Source organism: Artemia sp. Qi Xiang Cuo, chromosome 20, assembly GCF_049724085.1.
Source record: "Artemia sp. Qi Xiang Cuo chromosome 20, ASM4972408v1, whole genome shotgun sequence".
Lineage (NCBI taxonomy): Eukaryota > Metazoa > Arthropoda > Branchiopoda > Anostraca > Artemiidae > Artemia > Artemia sp. Qi Xiang Cuo.
In genome coordinates, this window is record NC_142813.1 from 25,984,455 (window position 1) to 26,006,921 (window position 22,467).

At 35.9% G+C, this 22,467-nt stretch overlaps 2 protein-coding genes across 2 annotated transcripts in view; one reads left to right on the forward strand and one right to left on the reverse strand.

The window, feature by feature from the left end:
* LOC148940045 (uncharacterized) overlaps positions 1 to 2,607 on the forward strand; it is a 93,771-nt gene extending 91,164 nt beyond the window's left edge. Inside the window, exon 2 of the mRNA XM_089106248.1 lies at positions 2,302 to 2,607. Coding sequence (XP_088962374.1) covers positions 2,302 to 2,584 — 283 coding nt within the window. The 3' untranslated portion in view covers positions 2,585 to 2,607. The remainder of the gene's footprint in view (positions 1 to 2,301) is intronic.
* An 8,294-nt stretch (positions 2,608 to 10,901) lies between these two features.
* Positions 10,902 to 22,467, reverse strand: part of LOC148940046 (endothelin-converting enzyme 1-like) — a 259,409-nt gene continuing 247,843 nt past the window's right edge. Inside the window, exons 12-14 of the mRNA XM_089106057.1 lie at positions 20,368 to 20,500; positions 18,634 to 18,748; positions 10,902 to 11,157 (exon numbers count right to left, since the gene is read on the reverse strand). Coding sequence (XP_088962183.1) covers positions 11,055 to 11,157; positions 18,634 to 18,748; positions 20,368 to 20,500 — 351 coding nt within the window. The 3' untranslated portion in view covers positions 10,902 to 11,054. The remainder of the gene's footprint in view (positions 11,158 to 18,633; positions 18,749 to 20,367; positions 20,501 to 22,467) is intronic.

Sequence of the window (22,467 nt, forward strand, 5' to 3'; positions counted from 1 at the left end):
AGACATGTTGCATTCTTAATCAAACTTGATGAGATGCCTTTAAGCTAGAGGTTATCAAACTCTTTGACAGGTTCCACTATCTCTCTTTGAAAAGGTTGACAATTTCTAGTTTATGATTCAAAAAAATAAATAAATAAAACACACTATAATGAAAGTGCTTCAAAAACCCATCTGGCTGCGTTATACATTCTCAACCATAGTTCCTTAACGTGTTTGTTCACTTTATAGGTATAAAAGGTTTGATCGCGTTTTACAATGTGCACGTCAAACTGCACTGTATATTTATGTACATGCTAGAGGTAAGACAAATTACGCAATCACTGGTGATATCCCCTATGCCCTTACTACTTATATATGAGAATGATATGGGAAGTTAATGTAAATACTTTTAAAACAAACATAAATTTTCATGCATTTGATGATAAATAACTAGAACCATATTTTATTAGAAAAATTCAGAAAATCAAATAATGCATTGGAACACTCACTTTACAAAACTATGACCCAAAGATTCGTGGCTTGAATCATTTTAATGTAAATAAAGATTAAAAAGGACTGTTGGGGTAAGTATAGACTCAACGGTTACATTACCCATTTACTGTAGACAATTTTTGTCTGTGTAGTCTCTGTCTTTGTAAAGAGGACACATTAGTGCTTAAATTGCAAAACAATTACGAATGCCACGTTTTCCTTGTAAATACAAATAAATTATGAAAACTAAAAACCAAATTTCTGGAGACCCAAAAATAAGGGGGCTCTAGGCACCTGCTTAATTTGCCTAGGCCTTAGTCCACCCCTGTAAAGAAAGGTTTTCATAGACTCCAGTAACCGCTTCTGTCACATAGCATTAAACAAGGTGGATAATTAAGAGCATTAAGGAATGTGGCTAATTAATGAAATAATATCTGCATACAAATTTGATTAATTCATTCACTTATCAGAACAGCAGAGTTGACAAAAGACCACTCCCTTTTTTCGTTATGGAATCTGATTACCATCTCAATACCATCTACTCCGAGTTTTTTGTGTTCAGGGATCTCTAATTTCAGTCAGCAGAAGATTTATGAGAACAATTCGGAGAGTGGAGGTATAACGAATCTTCCCAGAGTCGTAACTATAGTGCTGTTTTCGAGAAAAAATATCTATATGCATATATGCAGCTATTGCTCGTTTGGAAAAATAGAATATTTTGATTATTCAAAGTGATTATTTCATGAATTCCATTTTTTCGATTAAAAATTTGTATACTGCTACGATTAAGAAACATACACAAGTCAAGTTTCAGCTATGATCAATCGAGGCAGTGTTCTATTGCTACCACTATGCAGAACAAAACGTAAACTTATTTTGGCTTCACTGGCCCAAAAATAGGCTCAAAGTTGTTCGTCTCAGATTAGTTTGTAATTTACATAGCTCGTAGAGAGGGCTTGAAATTTTTCTATAAAAACGAAAAAATTTTGAAGATTGGTCACATCGACTGGCTCAGACTTACAGAACATGTAGACAGTGACAACAAAACACAAATGACAACCATACAGTTTTAAGGGTCTGAAAGGTCGGGGGGGGGGTCATCATTTTTATAAGTAAATCATGATTAGCCTTGTGATGTTTGACTTGTTGTTGATTCTATGACAATGAAAACACTCTGCTCGATGGTCATATCAAATTCAGGGGAACGCAAATGACACTAGGGTCTTTAGAATGTTTAGGGGGGGGGGGATAGTCTTACTCCGGTTTGCGTAATTTGTATTCGTTTTAGGTTTAAGTTGAACAAGTTAATTTTGATTTCTGTTTGTCTTAAGATTAACTTATTCACATATAGGGGTACCTGTTATGTCTTTATTTTATGGAATTGTTCATTTTAATTTCTATTCGCCTACGGTTTCACTTGTTCATTAACAGTAATTTCTGCTCATTTTAAGTTTAAATTGTTATTTGAGTTTATTTCAGCCCGTGTTTGGTTTTAATATAGCTCTTTACTTCCTTTTGAAAAATTTATTAGAAAACGTCTTCAAAAACTAATCCTCCAAAAATTAAGAAAAGGAGACCCTCCTCCCATGTGTTCGTGCCCGGCTAAAGTTTTTCAAGCTTTTTTCTAACTAGAGCTTAGTGTAGATTAAAACTCTTAGTGTAGCAAATCCCTACCCAGATGGGGGTTGGGCTCAATGTTGGTCAGAACGACCCTCTAGGAAGCTTCGTAAACACTAGGTAAAAAAAATTCACAGGTAAAACCATGCCACTTCCCCAAGACTATGCTTATCTATGGACCGTAACGTATATATAATTCATTGGTCTTTCTAGGATCTGGTCAAACGAAACCATCTACAATACGGAAGAAAATGGACGTCGTTTTCGGGACAGCCGTCAACTAGGAGGGTTGATTTTCTCAGGATTCGATCCTCTTACGCCAAATGGAAGCATATTCTTCGCTCTTCTTTTTATCATTCCTATAACCTTTGGTCAAAGGGAAATAGGTCGTGAACTGAATCAAATGGAAGACAATTTAGTTACTGAACAAGGCCATATTGATGGTAATAAACTAGTGAAGAATTATTTTAGTAAATTTTTTGATCTCAACGGCTGAAAATGTGCATTGTAATAAAGTCTTGGAATATTTTATTAACTTGAATAGGTCGATAAAATTGATAGACTTAGATTAGATACTTTGGCTACAGAAATAGACACACTATACTCATCAAAAAGCTGCTAAAATGTAATAGTAAAATAGGAGAGTAAATCAAATGAATTATTTTCTATTCTGAACTACTGATTATCATATGTCTTGTAATCGGTATTCTTGTAAATAGAGAGGGTTCGAACGGCAACTAATCCACACATCACTTAACCCACCAAATTCGACCTCTAAAAAATTCAGCCGGACAAAACTCAACCGGTGTATAAACTCGAGCCATTAAAAAATCAACTTGGTAAAACTCGACTCAAGGAGCGTTAAACCACTGCAAAATTCGACCCAGTAAAAATTAATCTGGTAAATTTTTATTAAGTACAAAATAATTGAAACAGCTATTAACTCGTTCTTAAACAAGCCTAACTCAGGAAAAATAAATCTGCCATAAAACAACCCATAAATATAATCTCCTAAAACTCAATCCAGAACTCATCTCAAACTAGAAGTGAATTTAGAAAAAAGCCTACATCAAATTTAAAAAAAAACGCCTACAACAGTATAAAGATGAAATAACTAAAGTTTTAAATTTTAATAGTATAAATATCTCTTTTGATTCTGCTTTAAGCAGTCGTATATTTGATAATCCTAGCCATAATTTTTTGAAGAAACATCCCTTATTAGCAATGATTTAGGCATAAAACAGGTTGTTCGAGAGGCAATTGAAATTAAAATCAAAATAAATAGCAATACTTCTTTAAATAGGGATTTGGGGAAATATTCACTTAATGCCTTATATGCAAAATTGATTAAAAGTAGTTTAACTAATTATGTTAAAAAACCAGTAAACAATTCCACTCAACCTGTTACGGATAAACCTTCTAGGCTGGCTGCCAAAAAGGCAAGATTAGCTTTATGAGCTTGTTTGTAAATGTTTTTTATTCCATTTGAAAGAAATTTCTTTCTTCACTTCACTTGATGTACCAGTCCTGGTCGAACTTCCTTGAAGTAATGATGCTAGGGTTGTTTTGAAAATGCTTTAGTTTTAAAGCTTGAATTTTGATGTGAGTTCTTTTATATTCGTTTTTTCTTCATTTGTTTTGCTGAAGATGGCCCTTGGATATAGGGTTAAAACATTCATTTAAAGTTGCGTTCCACTGTCTTATATACAAATATTTCCCTATTGTTCTACTTGTTGTTTATAACTAGAAGCGTTATGGTTATTACCAAGGCCGTCAACCCTCCCTTGTTCATATACTTTCCCCATCCACTTTTCATAATGATTGTCACTCTGACGTAAAGGTAAAGCCCCCATGGCAAGAACCACTAATAGCCAAGGCTCACCCCAAAGGCAATTTCGCTCAACGGCCACCTTCCTATTCTTTTTTAAACTGTTAATGGTAATGAGTGGTACGTAAAGAGCGACCCATGTTTGTAGTTACTACAACATAAGAAAAAATTCTCTACTTTTTTGTCTGTGTGTTGGTCTGTCTCTCCTTCTCCCTCCCTGCTTCTCTCTTTCTCTCTCTCTCTCTCTCTCTCTGTCTCTCTTTCTCTCTGTCTCTCTGTTTCTTTGCCTGTCTGTCTCTCTTTTTCTCTCTTATTTTTTTGGAGATAATTCGTTCGTTCAATATAATAGATATTGTCTATTATGTCTATTATGTATGCCTACTGGGTCAACAAGACCCCCAAGTCCCCAAGGGAAAAACCCCAAATTACCCATTATCCACATATAGATTTTAGTAGAAAAGGTGAACATGTTTGTTCTTGGTTGTCCAAACAGTTTGGATCTCTTAGGGATCCCTTGCTATACCAAAATTTATCAGAGAGTCGAAAGGGTATGTTTCTGAAACTATACGCAGACCTGTTTATCCAAAAAAACACATATACCCACCCGACTTTTCAAAATCTGGTATTTTTGATGCTCCGGGAAGGGCCTGGTGGATCGAGTTGAAACTGTTAAGCAATGCTGAGAAGTGGGCCAAGTGGACGTCAAATTTTTACATGGGGAGGGGTGTAGATGTAAATCGAAAGACGCTTTGTATTGTCAAAACAACACCTCTGCAAAATACCGATTAGGGGACGGAGATACCACTTTCAGGTTGGGTCTGTGTGTGTGGGTGAGAGGGAGGAGGCGACAGGGCTTCAAATCTTGCGCTGGGAGAAGGGCGTCTTAGAGTTTATTTTCTCCGATCTATAGGGCTCTATGGGAATTAGAATCTATTCATGGTTAAGTACCAAGGTAAATGAAAAGAGGCTATGTGTCTGCAAGCTATTGAGATAGGAGTTTCGCAATATTTTGGAAGCAGCAAGAGTGAGCGACTTGATATTTTCTAGGAGTACTTAGGAAGGGAGTCAGTGGACCTCTAATATTGACTTGTGAAGCAAGTGAGAGAGAGGGCTATCTATTTGTTATCTACAATTCACCTAATGTTTTTGCCACTATAAGCTCCTGTAACACTAGAATCTATTGATAAAGTTGAATGATAAGGGAGATGATCAATTGACCAAAAAGGCAATGTTTGCACGCTGCTACTGCTACAAATACTGCTGCTTCTACTGCTACCACAAGTACTATTACTACTACTTCTACTACTATCACTAAAACTACTACTTCTGTAGTGAGTACTATTAAGGCTGAGGATATTGAAAAAAAATGTCTGAGGAAACGTTGAGGGGAAAGTTGAGCTCAATCAAAACATACTATGTGTATATAGATTGCTGATACTGGCGTATCAGTAATATTTTCGGAACGACTTATCATATCAACAAAAAACTTCAGGGGCATCATGAGTGGGATGTCCAGTCGACTAAAAGGCAAAATATACCTGCTACTACTGCTATTGATACTGCTGCTACTGCTGTTATTACTAATAATAATACACTATTACTGCTACTACTATTCCCACTACTACCACTACTACTATGATACTAGTACAATTAAGGCTACACGTATAAAGGTGAAAATATTGACAGAATATTGAGGGGGTATTTGAACTAAATCAAAACATACTATGCGTATGCAAATTGTCAAAAGTTCGTATCTCAAGAATTAATTTGTGTATTAAGTTGAAATTTCTGGAGAAGCCTTAAAGAGGAAGATCAATTGACAAAAAGGTACTACATTCATGTCACTACTAATGCTAATACCACTGCTACTTATACTAATACTACTGTTGCTAATAAATTACTCCAACTACTGCTTCAATTGGAACAACTTGTAAGCCTTACAGTATTAAGGTGAATAGAACGTCAAAAAGGGGTCAAAAGTACACATCAACAATAATTTTGGAACAGCTTAACGTGCCAAGGTGAAACTTCCAGGTCATCATGAAAGCGATATTCAACTGACCAAAGACAATATGTATATGCTACTACTATTTATTTGCGTAAAATACTTTTGATTCGTACCTTCATATTCGATTAATTTTACATATTTGGAGTCAACATAAAAAAGTTTCTTTTAATGTATATATTGTTCGCTACTTTAATTTTTAAGTTTCATTTGCTATTGGCACGAATCACTCATTATCAACGATTTGCTGCCCACGAGCCGTTCGATTTAATACACTAAAATAATTTTAGATCGTGCCATATCGGCAAGTTAAATGTGTGGATACTGCACGCGACACAAAAGCATAAACAATAAATAATTAAATTTAGTTTCACACGAAGGCTTAATTTAATTCGCCTGAAATGAAACAACCATAATCTAGCATAATCTTAACCAGGAAAAGTAAGAGTTATCTGCTACAGTTAAGGATGAGGAACTTTCAATCAAACAGTTCGTGGTAACCAAAGTATAATCACCTACGGAACAAGTACTGACAAAACCTATCCTCTCCACACAAAAAAAGTGACCCTTTGTATACCTATGCGAACCTGGCAACTAAAAACCGTAGTTATACAATTCATCCCGGTCACTCGTCGCTATATAATTAATAACATAAAGAACTAGGTTTGAAGAAAGGGTAGCCCCACTCATACAAGGACTAATTTCCTTTCGTTTGAAGTTTTAATGTTGCTCCTTATGTTCAGTTGAAAAACTTGGTTTTCTTATTTAATCTTCTAGAAAGAAGTTACTCTATTCAGTCACCCTTTTTCTTTTTTCTTTTTTTGCTATGTTATCGCACTTTTGATGGTTTTAATATATATATATATATATATATATATATATATATATATATATATATATATATATATATATATATATATATATATATATATATATATATATATATATATATATATATATATATATATATATATATATATACGCTTTGACCCAATTTAGAGCACCGTTTCACTGAGTGGTTTCATGGTCTTTGAATTTTAGTCCGATTTCCTCTTATCTGTATTATGCATGTTGTGTGTCAACCACAACTTTAAAACATGTGATTTTAATGGTGCTTAGTTGAAGTAAGTTTTAAAAACGCATGTTCCTTCTATGCTTAGTCGCCAAATGTTAACTGTGTGTTGATCGTCACTTAGTTATATTAAATGAAAAAAAAACAAGTTTTTTCAACTGAAAACAAGGAGCAACATTAAAACTTAAAACGAACAGAAATTATTACGTGTACGAAGGGGATTGCCCCCTCCTCAACACCTCGCTCTTTACGCTAAAGTTTTTGTACTTTGAAAAAAGATTCCTATTGTTCTAATTAAACGCTCATTGTGTTTTAGGAGTCGTTCGTAAAGGACTGGGACATAATTCAAACTTTAGCGTAAAGAGCAAGGTGTTGAGGAGGGTGTAATTCCCTTTATACACTTAATAATTTCTGTTTGTTTTAATTTTGGGGGAGGTTCCCAATACCATTAAAATTGACTATAAATTTATAAGCTATTATTTTAAGCTATGGTTGCATAGCCATTTTGTTTATAATTTATAAAAAAGAAAAGAAATAGGTGGAAATTGTTGCCTTTGAAAATATTCACATTTCATGAACAAATTCATCATCTATCTCAATTTCTCATCAATGTTATTTGACTCATAGTTAAGAATTAATGTTTGAAATAGTTGGTATATAAATATAAAGCACATTTTTTTTTTTTGTAAGTTAATCATTTCCCTTCATATCCTAGATGTGAACAAGAAAGGATCAGGAAACAGTAGGCATAAAAACAATAAAGTAAAGCACGCACTGCTTTTCTTTTACTCTATTGAAGGATGATCTCAAAAACGACTTGTCCATTTCCGAATTGTTGACTATTACAGAACAGCAATGTAGAACCCAAAGATAAATCTATACCCAGAATTGGTACTCATAGTGCTACCTACAATATACACTCAGTAGTTAAATTGTAGCATAGATGACAGTGTAAAAACATAGTGTGATGTAGAAGTAAATGAAAAACGTTCTTTCTACTTATTCAAGACACACCTCTGCTGTGAGTGATCTTGAATTTCAGAGAAATTAAATATTCAAAATTTACAGAACCAAAAAGAACAAGCGGATAATTAGAAAAGAGTGAGTATATGAGTCGTAGTATTTTGCACCTAACGTAATAAACTTTTTTTTTTTTTTTTTTTTTTTTTTTTTTTTTTTTTTTACTTGGCTGGAATATATAGTCTTGCTTGTTCAATTAATTTTCTTTAGTTCAATTCGTACTGATTAAAATTTCGACTTTGGAAGCTGTTTACACTATGGTTTTGTTTATATGTAAACTTAGATTGTTTTGTTTTATTTTTTTTTTCGTGTAATGAATGTAATTCAATTTAACTCATAGGGAACACTGGATTAACTCGTTCCTAGTGAATAATAATTTAACTCATAGATGAACAGAAGTATTAAATAAAATTCGGTTCAAAGTTCACGATAAGTATGTCAAATTATACTAATCAAAATATATGTCATATTATAATATGTCAAATTAGGGCCTAATGGGCCTATTGGTAAATGCTGGCCTAGGTGGGAAGGGGAATGGTTGTTCTTAAAACTTTTGAAGCTTAAAAAAGGCACTAGAATTCTCAATCGAATGAGCCTCCTCTAAAGCTTTTACTGCTACTCCTTCCATTGCCCTGGTCAAAAGAAAAAATAATAATACATTTAAGCTTTTTAGCTCTTTACTTTGGCCAAGCTATTGCGCTGCCTATGAAACTGTTTTTTAAAATAATATGATACAGCACTAAAGGTTAACAAACTCCATTTTTAACTTGAAAACTCTCACCACAACTAGAGATTAGCGCTTACTAGACGAATCATGTGTTAGATAACACAACTGACCAGCCTACCGGGCACCGGCTTTTGCTGTTTAGGATTTGGTCAAACGCTTGGCCTTGTACCACTTGCATAAAGCATAGAATAATTTTTTTCTTTTTAATTACGTGGGTTAGCATAATAACACGGTTGGTCTGCGGGTACATTGGCGCAGGCGACGGGTAACTAACTCCTCTTTTGCTTGCTTAATCAAAATTTTGGGTAACCTGAAAAATTTTGACTTATTGGAGATTGGGACAATATTGATGTTGCATCCGATGATGCATCTTAAGACTAACTTTGTAAATGTAGTTTCAAAGCATTATAAAAAGTGTATAAATGGAAATGCAACGATAGATGGCGCTCATTTTTTTTAAATTCAAAACAAGGTCGCTAAGTTTTGACACAGTCACACAAAGCAATCAGAAACCCTGATCACAAGGCTGAAAAACATTGAGGGATAGTAAAATTTGTGTTTTTCAAGCTTTGTAAATGGCTAGTAAGACCAAGGACGGACGTATATCTATCTTTTACAAAATATTGAGCTCGTGAAGAAGATGGAAGTGCTGGTGCGCAATCAAAGGACAGCGTAGAGTTGAAGGCTTTTCTTAGCTATTTATCAGAAATATCAACTAGAAAGTTTTTCACACAGGCTATCATTTACATAAACAATGGTATTGTGCAGCACGTACTATGTTTATGTATTTACTTGTACTAAAAGGTTTAGAGAGCGAAAGCATTTCAAAAGCTTGAAATGATAACATAGGTTCACTTGTAAGGTTTTAATGCTATATTTTATCGTTTGACATTGTTTTTGTTAAATCATGCAGAATTTTGTTATTGTCACACTTATATTACATAAGAAAACTGGGTGACTTCCAAAATAAAAAATGCTTAAGTACTTAAGTTGTAAAAGCAACTGAAGTTGTTTTTATTTGATAGCATTTCAAAGTAAATATACGCAAATTCAGTATCGAAAAGCATCTTACTGTGATGAAACGCAAAATTCTTCCAACGAGCGAATTGCTGAATATTCAGGAAATCTTTTAGAATCCACAGATTCTCTACGAAAATGGAATAAGAAGAATCAGTGTTACTGATTGAGACATAATCAGAAGTATTTACGTATGCGTGAAGCCATGAAGTTACCCAAGGAAAGTATTATAGCCAGCAAACTGCAACTCGGGGGTGAAGTACTCGTTATAAAGATAACAAGATGCCAAATCTCTCCTCCGCCTTCATGTCTTATTTTAGGTAAACAAACATCAATATAATTTCCATAATGATGAAACGATTAGAACTGTTTCCTCTAATGTTGTTAAATACCAGTGCACTAAGTTGCAATTCCTGATTTTTTTTTCACATGCAAGCTTTTAATATTAAATTTTGTAGTATTTGGGCCCCTAAAAGTCTAAAAATCGGCTATGGCCCCTGGCTCCACCAATTTTGAGAAACATGTTTCGTACTATGATAGGCTACTGTCACCCAACAATTCAAAATTAGATATACGCGCTCATGGTGTTGTGCAAGACCTTTTATTATGTAAATTGTTTCCCACTCTATCAATTGCATACATATTTTTCTTTTATTATTAAAGAGGAGGAAGGGGAGCTTAAAAAATAGACAAACAAAGAAACAAATTAGTATTTCGCAAGGGTCCATCTCCTAATCTGTGAGGCACTGGAAATCTTGGCGACATCTTTCGTAACGTGTCAACAATAAGCTTTTAATTTGGCAAATTTCTTCAAAAGAACTGACTTATCCAACGGACTGAAATTAACACTTTTGTACATATTAATACTGAGTCATTAAAGCAACTGAGCCCATAGCATCATGGGGAGTCAAATCTTCGTTTTTACTTTGCTTATTCATATACAGTTTCTGGTTATGCTCCATTTTGAAAAAGTATTTATGCTTTCAGAACCGGTATTAGATATAAAATTACAAAGTGAAACTACATCGCACGGCAAAATAACCACAGGGAGAGTTTAACATCAGAAAGCTAAACATTAATTTTGTGAAGAAAAATTTGCTATTTGCAAGCTTAAGAAGAAAAAAAAATCCTAACCAATCTGAAAACTCAAGTGCAAAATCAGCGATGAAAAATATTGACGTTTCCATTAAAACTCTTTAACAACAAAATAATAAGCATAACCTCTTAAGAAATATTTTTTTCAAAAACTACAAATTGCACCAGTTGGCTATGTTTAGTTATAGGTTCCTGTACTCTTTCATAATACTCTTCCACAGGATCTTTTCGGGTAGTGGGTTGAGTTCTCAAAGCAGTGAAAGGTTTGACTAAATTCTGGTAGCTGTCCAAGAATAGCACTTAATCTGCAAAAAAGGAAAATAATGAGCAAAGTCATCCATTTTACCTTGTCTTGAGCAGACAGAAAAAAAAGTAATTACATTATACACAATTTTTTTTTCAAACTTGAAACTCTACACCCGCCTTTCAGTAAAATACGATGCCTTTACTTAAACTTTGGCTCATAAAAACGTAGGAGATGACTTAGAACACACTATGGCAAATTTACAAATATCACTAATATTACCGATAATTAAGAATGTTAAGACTGCTTATTACCTTATTTAGCTCTATTTACCTCATTGCTACTTAAAAAAGTAAGTGATTCTGTGGGTTCTTGCAGACTCTAATACTTATTTTTTTTGTTTTTGCTAATTAGTTACACTCAAAAAGGAACTAAAACACAAAAAAAAACAAATGCTTGTTTTCTTCATTAATGATGTTAGGACTCGATTTCATGTTTCTTGACACTAAACGATTTTGGTTATCCATTATTTAATTTATTGGTAGAAATAGATTAATATTGAACTCCAAATTCTTTTATGTCAGAAAAGACTAAATCAAGTCACAAGGAAAACCGTCAAAATGACCTTTTTCATGATTCTTGTTTTTTTTATGCGTTTTAGACTGATAAAATTTGCATTGATGCTTGTAGTCGAAAATAACCTTAGTAGATAAACAAATCCCCATTGCCCAAAAACAACATTAAAATGTTAACCCTTCCCAATTTTTAGCACATTAATTTTCAAATTTTTATAGCCTATGCCCATTCTCCTAGTTTCAAAATCAGCCAGCGCCAATCACATATTTTGTATTGAAATGGCTATTTGAAATTTAAATTTGATGTGATATTGCGGCTGGGGAGCATCCGGGACACAGGGGACACCGGAGGGGCTTCATGTTACCCACATATCCGTTTATGCTCTTAAAAAGTTCAAGGACTTTTAATTTTCAATCGACTAAGTCGTATCCTAATTATTTACTATCTGTTCTGTGTAATGAGACCAAGAACAAAAATTATACAGAACGCGTGGCCCTTAACTAAGTAAAGAGTATTGCGTTGGATCAAGATCAGACTTTCTTTACGTACTAATGTTTAAGTGAGGATTATACAATAACCATTAAAAATTTTGATTTTACCTCCGAAGCTGCTATTTCAAACGACGGTTGCACTGGTGTCAGCAGTTTGAAAGTACAAAATATTTGGAAAAAAATTACCATTTTCAATGTAATTCTTGTTTTAACCTGATTTTTTTTTTTAATATTACTACTTGATTAAATGTCTCAAAAAGAACCAAAATCTGACTAATTCTTTATTCAAAGATTATTATATTTCTCAAAGTTTTCTTCCCAGACAACAGAAAAGAAGATAGGTGTGACCCAAAAAATGTGAGAAAAACGGAAAGCATTAGAAAAACAAATCTCGTCTCAAACCAAAAGAAAAAGCAATGAAACTTTAATTGGAAATATAAACCCACAGTCTTTCGTTCTTTTCAAATTAAAGTTTAGCAGTTGGGAGCGTTTTTCTAGAAACTATAGTGCAACCTGAAAATATGCAGTTTAAAATAATGTAAATATTTCGCATTTTCAAAGTATTTCTTTCCAAACAAAAGTAAAAAAAAGTAACTGAAACCGCTCAGAAAAACTACCAGCACAAAAAAGTGAAAAATAATACAAATCATAAAAGAAACCAATCATAGGCAGCGCGCTAACGCTGCCTAAGTAAAGAACGATGTGGGCACAATGTGTTTTTTTTTCTTCTTCAGTCATGCACTTCGTATCGAAGGAGTTGTCATAGAAACTTCGAAAAAGCCTCATTCGATTGGAAATTGGAGTGGCTAGTGCTCTTTTTAATAGTTGAAAGTGATTGGAGGGCAAATACCCCCCCCTCCCACGCCCATCATTCCCCCAAACACATCTAATCAAAATTGTGAAATAGCCATTTTGTTCAGCGTAGTTGATTTTCAGATAGAAAATATGTTTTTGAGGGGGACACTCCCCCACAACCCTCAGGGCAAGGGTTTTAAATTATGCCCTTGGGCCATATAAGGTTTTTACAGAAGGCGTTGTCGTAGAAACTTCAAAACAGATTCATTCGATTGGAAATTTGAAGGGTTCTGTTTCACTTTCGACTCTTTTTAATAGTCGAAAGTGATTGGAGGGCAACTAGCCCCCCCCCCCCAGGTCCATCATTCCCCTAAACACATCGAATCAAAATTTTAAGATAGCCATTTTATTCAGCGTAGTTGGTTTCGAGATAGAAAATATGTTTTTGAGGAGGACACTCCCCCAAAACCCTCAGGGCAAGGGTTGTAAGTTATGCCCTGGGGGCATATAAGGTTTTTATAGATGGCGTTGTATAGAAAATTCAAAAAAGGCTCTTTCGATTGTAAATTTAAAGGGTTTTGGCCATTTTCTTTTTTCGTAAGTTTTTTTATGGTAAAATGCCTCCCCCCCCCCCAACACGCCCATCATTCCCCAAAGCACATTCGATTAGAAATTTGAAGGACTAGTAACCTTTTAATAGCCAAAAATGATTGGAGGGCTATTAGCCTCCCCCTCCCCGACGCCCATCATTCCCCGAAACACATCTAATCAAAATTTTGAGTTAGCCATTTTTTTCAGCGTAGTTGATTTCCAGATAGAAAATATGTTTTTGGGGAGGACATCCACCACAAACCTCGGGAAAGGGTTTAAAGTTATGCCCTGAGGGCATATAAGAACGGTGTTGGCACAATGTACTATTTATTGTTTTTTTTTTCTTTAGAGCTGGGCACTTCATATGGAAGGGTTCGTCGTAGAAACCTCAAAAGGGGCACATTCGATTGGAAATTGAGAGTTCTAGTGCCCTTTTTAATAGTCGAAAGTGATTGGAGGGCCACTAGAACCCCCCACCCCCACGCCCATCATTCCCCCAAACACATCCAAACAAAATTTTGAGATAGCTATTTTGTTCAGCGTAGTAGATTTCCAGATAGAAAATATGTTTTTGAGGAAGACACTCCCCCACAACCCTCAGGGCAATGGTTTTAAGCAATGCCCTGGGGGCATATAAGGTTTTTTATAGAAAGCGTTGTCGCAAAAACTTCAAAACAGGCTCATTCGATTTGAAATTTAAAGGCATAGTACATTTTTTAATAGTCGAAAGTGATTTGCGGGCAACTAGCCCCCCTCTCACGCCCAACTTTTCCCCAAAAAAATCCAATCAAATTTTTAGATAGCCATTTTATTCAACATAGTTGATAGTTTCGGACATTAGGTCTTTAAGGATGCCAATCCCTCCCCCACCATCCTCAGGGCAAGGGTTGTAAGTTTTGCCCTGAGGCATATAAAGTTTTTTATTGAAAGCGTTGTTGTAGAAACTTCAAAAGGGCTCATTCAATTGGAAATTGAAAGGGCTAGTGCCTTTTTTAATAGTTGAAAGTGATTGGATAGCGACTAACGCCCCTCTCACAACCTCCATTTTCCAAAACACATCCAATCAAAATTTTGAGATATCCATTTTGTTCAACGTAGTTGAAAGTAGTTGAAATTAGGTCTTTTAGGATGATAACCCCTTCAGAACTCTCAGTGCAAGGGTTGTAAGTTATGCCCTGGGGGCATATAAGGTTTATATAGAAAGTTGTTGCATAAATCATAGGCAGCATGATCGCCCTGCCTCAGTAAAGAACGAGGGACACTAGAGAACCAGACAAGAAACGGGGACTAAGTAAACACGAGGATACTCCCCCACAATCGTCAGGGCAAGGGTTTTAATTTATGGCCTGGGGGCACACAAGAACGATGGTGGCAAAATTTATTATTTATTAATTTTTTCCTTTACAGCAGGGTACTTCGTATCGACGAAGTTGTCGTAAAAACTTCGAAAAAAGCGCTCATTCAATTAGAAATTAGATTGGCTTTTGCCCTTTTTAATAGTCGAAAGTGATTAAAAGGTGACTAACACCCCTCTCACGCCCACAATTTCCCCAAACACATCCAATCAAAATTTTGAGATAGCCATGTTGTTCAGCGTAGTTGATTTCCAGATAGAAAATATATTTTTGAGGAGGACACTCCCCCACAACCCTCAGGGCAAGGGTTTTAAGATATGCCCTGGGGGCATATAAGGTTTTTATAGATGGCGTTGTCGCAGAAACTTCAAAAAGGCTCTTTCGATTAGAAATTCGAAGGACTAGTGCCCTTTTTAATAGTCGAAAGTGATTGGAGGGCAACTATCCCCCCCCCCCACACGCCCATCATTTACCCAAGCACATCCAATCAAAATTTTGAGATAGCCATTTTGTTCAGCGTAGTTGATTTCCAGATAGAAAATATGTTTTTGAGGAGGAGACTTCCCCACAACCCTCGGGGCAAGAGTTTTAAGTTATACCCTGAGAGTATATAAGAACGATGTTGGCACAATGTACTATTTATTATTTTTTCCCTTTAATGCTGGGCACTTCATATGGAAGGGGTCGTCGTAGAAACCTCAAAAGGGGCTCATTCGATTGGAAATTGAGAGTTCTAGTCTCCTTTTTAATAGTCGAAAGTGATTGCTACTACTACTACTACTAACAGCTCACCGCAGCACCAAGCCGCCTAAGGCCAACATAGCTACGCACGCTCCTCCTCCACCCCAATCTATTCAAAGCCTCCCTTTTTACACCCGCCCACGAAGTTCCCATTTCTTTTAAATCTTTCTTTATGACGTCCTCCCACCCCAGACGGGGACGACCTGCTTTCCGTTTAGCACTAGATGGTTGACCGAAAAGAATAATCTTCGGCAATCTGTCATCCTTCATCCACACAACATGCCCTAGCCACTTCAACCTTTCTTTCATTATAGCCCTAGAGAGCGGTATTGAACCACATATTTCGTATAGCCTATTGTTTGAAATAAGGTCAATCGAAAGTGATTGGAGGGCAACTACCACTCCCCCACGCCCATCATTCCCCTAAACACATCCAATCAAAATTTTTAGTTAGCCATTTTATTCAACGTAGTTGAAAGTTATGGAAATTAGGTCTTTAAGGATTACAACCCCTCCCCCCATAACCCTCTGGGCAACGGTTGTAAATTATGCTCTGGGGCTTATAAAGTTTTTATTGAAAGCATTGTCGTAGAAACTTCAAAAAGGGCTCATTCAATTGGAAATTGAAGGGCTAATGCCTTTTTAAACATTTGAAAGTGATTGGATAGCGACTAACACCCCTCCCACGCCCACCATTTTCCAAAACACATCCAATCAAAATTTTGAGATATCCAATTTGTTCAACGTAGTTGAGCTTTCTTGAAATTAGGTCTTTTAGGATGATAACCCCCTCAGAGCCCTCAGTGCAAGGGTTGTAAGTTTTGCCCTATGGGCATATAAGGTTAATATAGAAAGTTGTTGCATAAATCATAGGCAGCACGATCGCGGTGCCTAAGTAAAGAACGGGGACACTTGAGAACGAGACAAGAAACGGGGACTAAGCAAAAAGGAAGACACTCCCCCACAACCGTCAGGGCAAGGGTTTTAAGTTATGCCCTGGGGGCATATAAGAACGATGTTGGAACAATGTATTATTTATTAGTTTTTTTCCTTTAGAGCAGGGCACTTAGTATCGAAGAACTTGTCATAGAAACTTCGAAAAGCGCTCATTCAATTGGAAATTAGAACGGCTTTGCCCTTTTTAATATTTAAAAGTGGTTGGAAGGCAACTAACACCCCTCTCATGCCCACCATTTCCCCAAACACATTCAATCAAAATTTTGTTTAACGTAGTTGAAAGTCCAGGAAATTTGGTCTTAGAGCATGACAACCACCCTAACAGACTTGTAATTACAGGTTGTAATTTATGCCCTGGGGGCATATAAGGTGTTTATAGAAAGCGTTGTCGTTTCCAAAAGGGCTCATTCGATTGGAAATTGAAAGGCCTAGTGCCCTTTTTTATAATCGAAAATGATTGGAAGGCTTGACATTTTTATAGTAAAGATCGAAGTGGGTATAATGTATGTGCTTAATAATAAACTTAATTAAGAGTAAAGGAATTGCTAGTAAAAAGACCCTCCTAGTCTTTTTAGGAATATGATCTGGGAGAGACGATGCAATACCTTGTAGTGAAGGAACATTGTTAAAGATTTTAGATTCCTATACGGGACCCAGTACCATTGGTTTTAGACAAGTTGGGCCTAAAAAAGACATGTGATCAAGATCGAAAGGTTTTCGACTCATTATCTGTTAAGAGAAAGGAAAGAGAGAGGGAGACGAGAGAGGAAGAAATCATACTATTTTTCTGTGCCATCAAAAGACCACATTCATGTCGACAGGAGACGAATCGAGTGTTTTAGGGTGGACATAGATAAGAGCTAAACACATAAATACTCTGTTCTGAGGACAGGTTATATGCAATGAAATGATTCTTTTATTGCATTAAAAATTGGGCTGCAGCTTTTATATGGCATAAGCTCTGTTCGATGATAGCTTTGTCTGTCATCATAAACATCGATATTTCTAAAATATGTTGTTCAATTCTTCATTTCTATCGACAATGTTACCGACAGAGAAAAATGACGACAGAGGAGAGAATATACAAATTTTGTATGTCGTGAGAAGACAAGATTTATCTCGACAGAGAATGTTCCCAACGCTGTATTGTAGACACAAATATGAACCGAACACCCAAATTCTCTGCTTGTTCGACAGGCTAAATGAAACGAAATTAGCTATAATTTGAGAAACGTTGATGTTTTGCAGTCTGTCGATGGATCCTGTTTATGCGTTTAATAGAAAAGACGGACAAAAGGTCTAAAGTTTATAATATTTTTGGCTTATGTATTTTACAGTTAATTATTTCAGAGTAGAAATAATTGGTGGTTGCTTGATATGCTGGAAAGAAAAAAAGAACTATTCTGAGTTCAGAAGCTCTATTTTCCATGAGTTTTGGTAAAAAGAGAAAGTATCATAGCACCTCTAGACTAAAGCCAAATTGTTATTTGTTTCATCATAACAGATGAACCACTTTAATTTTTTCATCTATATCTTTAATAAGATAAAATCTTAAAAAACTAAATATTGGTAAAATGAATCTTGGAATCAAATTTAGTGCCAGTTTGGATAAATTTTAGTTTATATTACTAAAGGTATCATATCTGCTATGATTAATGATCTATAAATGAGGTAAACTCGTACCCAATTGTCTTGTCTTCTTCTTTCGGTTTCGCTTACTTTTTAGTAGAGAGGAATGGAGGACACGGGTATCTCTCTTGTCTTGTGTGTTTTAGCCTCTTATTTACTTAGTAATATACTGAAAGAAAATCGTTAGAGATCAATTACCAATCATGGTTGTAGTTATTATCGTTAAGGGTTTTGATAGGTGGCATAACACGAAATCAGGGCAAGACATGAAATTTGCTTTGGAATGCAAATATTCCTCCCTAACTAGCTAAACTAAGAGTATTGACTGCTTAAAATTGTGAGATAGGGATATTTGAAAAGCCCTCACTACTTGTGAATGACAAATCATATAGCAAACATTACCTTTGTTTTTCTTCGAGCTCTAATGACACCGTATGAACCCACTCTGAATATTGTTCGGAGTTGATCGAACACATAGACTGAAAAAAGTAAAATGTTTTCATTGGACATTCACATACTTTTGCAAAGACAAAAAATCAATAAATAAAAAATGAATTGAAGCATAGAATACAATTCGCTAAGATTCTTTATTTTGACAGACGATGGAGGAAAGGAAAAAAGAAGTCACATTTTTTCTTAGCTGAAAGTTCCCCAGGTAAGTTATAAAGGAAGCGGGAATACAGGAAAGCCCAGAAAGGCGCCTTGACGTCGGCAGATAACTCTTATTGAGCACTCGTTTATGGTAACACTGATGTTTTGCATCTTTATGTTATTGATCCGGGAAATCTAAAACATGGAGTCGAAATAAAACTAGGTGAAATTGAAAACTAGTGTTCTATCATGCTTCGATGCTGCACTTCGCTTGTTGTTCTTGTGGTTGAATTATCACCAGTTTCTTATTCTTCAATTCTTTCTCTTTTCCGTTTTGTATGGTCACGAATGTGATCACAAACAACCATAGACGTACTTGACCAATCGACTTAACATAAAAATTTTTAAGGAGTGGAGAGAGAGAGAGAGAGAGAGAGAGAGAGAGAGAGAGAGAGAGAGAGAGAGAGAGAGAGAGAGAGAGAGAGAGAGAGAGAGAGAGAGAGAGAGAGAGAGAGAGAGAGAGAGAGAGAGAGACAAATAGAGAGATAGACACAGAGAGAGAGAGAAAGAGAGAGACAGAGACAGAGAGAGAGAGACAGAGAGAGAGACAGAGAGAGAGAGAGAGGGACGGAGAGAGAGAGAGAGAGAAAGAGAGGTTTAAAGTTAAAACAACAGTAGGTTTTAATTTTATTCTGGAATGCAACATATCCTTGAGCTTTCACTGAAAACCAAATTATGCAAAAACACTGATAAAAATACTAATTAGGGCTTAACTGCTAGAAGGAAGATCCAAATGGAAGTGGCTATGAAATATTCATGTGCTAAACAGGTGATAACCTCAAAATTTCAACTGGACATTCAATTTTGAGGGATTGAGTGTTGATTTTATTTGTTTTTAGTAGAGCACGCAAGCTATTACAACACGGAAGATATTATTAAAGTTTTGTTGGTTAATTTCCGTACGTTTCAAGTCTGAATCCCGCTCTTAACTAAAAAAAGTTTCTCCATGTAATTTTTGCTTGTTTTTCTTGGGTCTAGGAGATTTCCCCCGAGAAAATTTCCCCCCATAGGAGATTTCCCCCCCCCCCTGGAAATTTCTCCCGTAGGAGATTTCCCCCGTAGGAGATCCCCCCCTGGAAATTTCCTCCCGTAGGAGATTCCGACCCTCCTAGCCCCACAAGGTCCGTGCTAATTTACGACAGCGGTCATGGAGATTCAAACAAAATCCTTGTGTTTGGCACGGACGCATCAGTTCAGTTCCTCGATTCGTCTTCTCACTGGTTCGTTAACGGAACGTTCAAGACCGTGCCCGGATTGTTCTACTAGCTTTACGTTTTGCACTGCCTGTACGAGGATTGGGGGATTCCATGCGTTTACGCCCTGCTACCTAACAAGTCAGAGGACACGCATATGAAAGTTCTTACCGAACTAAAGTCTCATTTGACGAATGAAGGTCCAACATCTGCATTGTCTGATTTCGAGTTGGGCGTGCAGAATTCCTTCAGGAAAGGCTTTCCAGCCACTAAAGTGATGGGCTGTTTTTACCACTTAAGCCAGCGATTCTGCAGGAAAGTAAAAAACCTTGGCCTTCAGACGAGGTATAGAGACGATGATGAATTTGCAGTCTCCGTCCAAATGCTAGCTGCTCTTGCATTCGTGCCCATTTCGGAAGTACATTCTGAATGCAGAGCTGTCATAGCAAAACTTACTGTAAATGTGTTTGGGCCGATCATCACCTACTTTGAACATAACTACATCGGTAGAATTCGTGGAAGTAGGGGATTACCTTGCAACTTTCCGCCCCGTGTCTGGAGTATGTTCGACCGAGCGAAAGATGAACTCCCCAGGACAAACAACAATGTTGAGGGTTATCATAGAAGATTGCAGTCTTCACTTTCGGCTCATCACCCTAACCTTTGGAAGTTCTTGGACATCCTCAAGCGCAAACAAGCACTTAACAGGGCGGTTGTGATTCAAGCAAATGCGGGACAATCTAGTGAACAAATTAAGAAAAAGTATGTGGATCTAAATTCCAGATTTCTACGACAGATTGGAACGTCGGGACGCTGGAGTACCTGAGGCTTATTGCACGAAATATTAGTTTTAAAGTTTAGCATTTTAACTTTCTACGCATTACCGTGTATAACCAATTATTTACTTGGCGTTTAAAAAGCGTACTCCGCTCGCTCTTGTATTATAGGCCACCAAGAAATAGAAGAATATTTCAACAGTTTTCAAACCATGGGTCACATCCAATGCAAATAAATCTAAAGCAAGGGTAGTCTCCGGTGGCGATTATTTCCGAGAGGGGGGAGGGGAGAATTTTCAGTGAAGGAGGGGGCATCTCCTAGGGGGGGATCACATAGAAGGAGAAATCACCGGAGGGGAATCTCCTACGGGGGGGAGAATTTCCGGTAGGGGTCCCTTACAGGGGGGGGGAAATCTCCGGGGGGAAATCACCGGAGCCCGTTTTTATTTTTTTTATTCAGAGTATCAAAAATAAATGGAAAACAACAAAAAGTAAATTTTACAAAAACTTATATAATAAATAAGTAAAATTACGGACTACAATAGCTTCTTGAATAATAATCTAGGAGTGAAAATTGTAAGTAAGAGCTTGGGTATTTTTTTAGGATGGGTATAGCAACCTAAAATAACATTAAAACAATATGGCTTAAGAAAAAGGTATTCTGCCAACATCAAATTTTAAACAACATATCCGCAAAGGTCACCAGTATTAATCAATAGCAAGGAGAAGAGAAAAAAGACAATGGCCATGTTCAAGTCGAAAATGAATATTTAATATTGTGTCGCAATATGACTTAAAAGAATGTGACACCGCTGAATAAAACCATTTAATGTTATGTTATGTTAATGTAGTGTTAGCAATTTTTAGGCACGCCAAGATGGTGCACCCATTTATGAAAACATCCATTCATATCATTCATACAGATATATTAAATTACTTCCCAATAAATTCTAGTTGAAGCTTATTTATATCTTTTTTTTAATTTGGCTGCCTATGAAAATAAATCAGGCGATTAAGGATAGAGTCAAAATACAAAAAGGGGCTCTAACTCCCTAAATCATGGGGACAAGGAGCTGAAAGTCAGCACAAGAGGATTTTTAAACAAAAGTAGTTTTCTAATTCAAAACATGACCTTTTAACTCTATCCATTTCTAAAATTATTACCAAAAATGTCTCAAAGAAAAGCAAAGAACAATTTCAAGACAAGTAGAAATAAAGTTACAAAATAAGAAAAAACTTAAAACGAACAGAAATGACTATGAATCAGTAAATTTAATTAAAATGAGTAATACAGTCAACTTTAAAATGACACATTCCTATGAACGAATAAATAAAACATCGCCTCCTGAAACCTCCTAAAGGAATTTTGAGTTATTTAAACTTCAATCAAAATTTAATATCTTTGAAGTATTTTGTTGTTGTTGTTGCTGTTGTAACATAACAACAGTCAAGTTAAAAAGTTCGCGATGTTTATGTATCATGAAAAAAGTTCCAACTTAAAGAAAAATAATTCTTAGAGTTAATAGATTTTGTAACTTTCAGTTTAGTTTTACCATTTTAATACAAAAATACACTGAACATACACGCATATGCTGGCCTATATATTGCCCCAAATC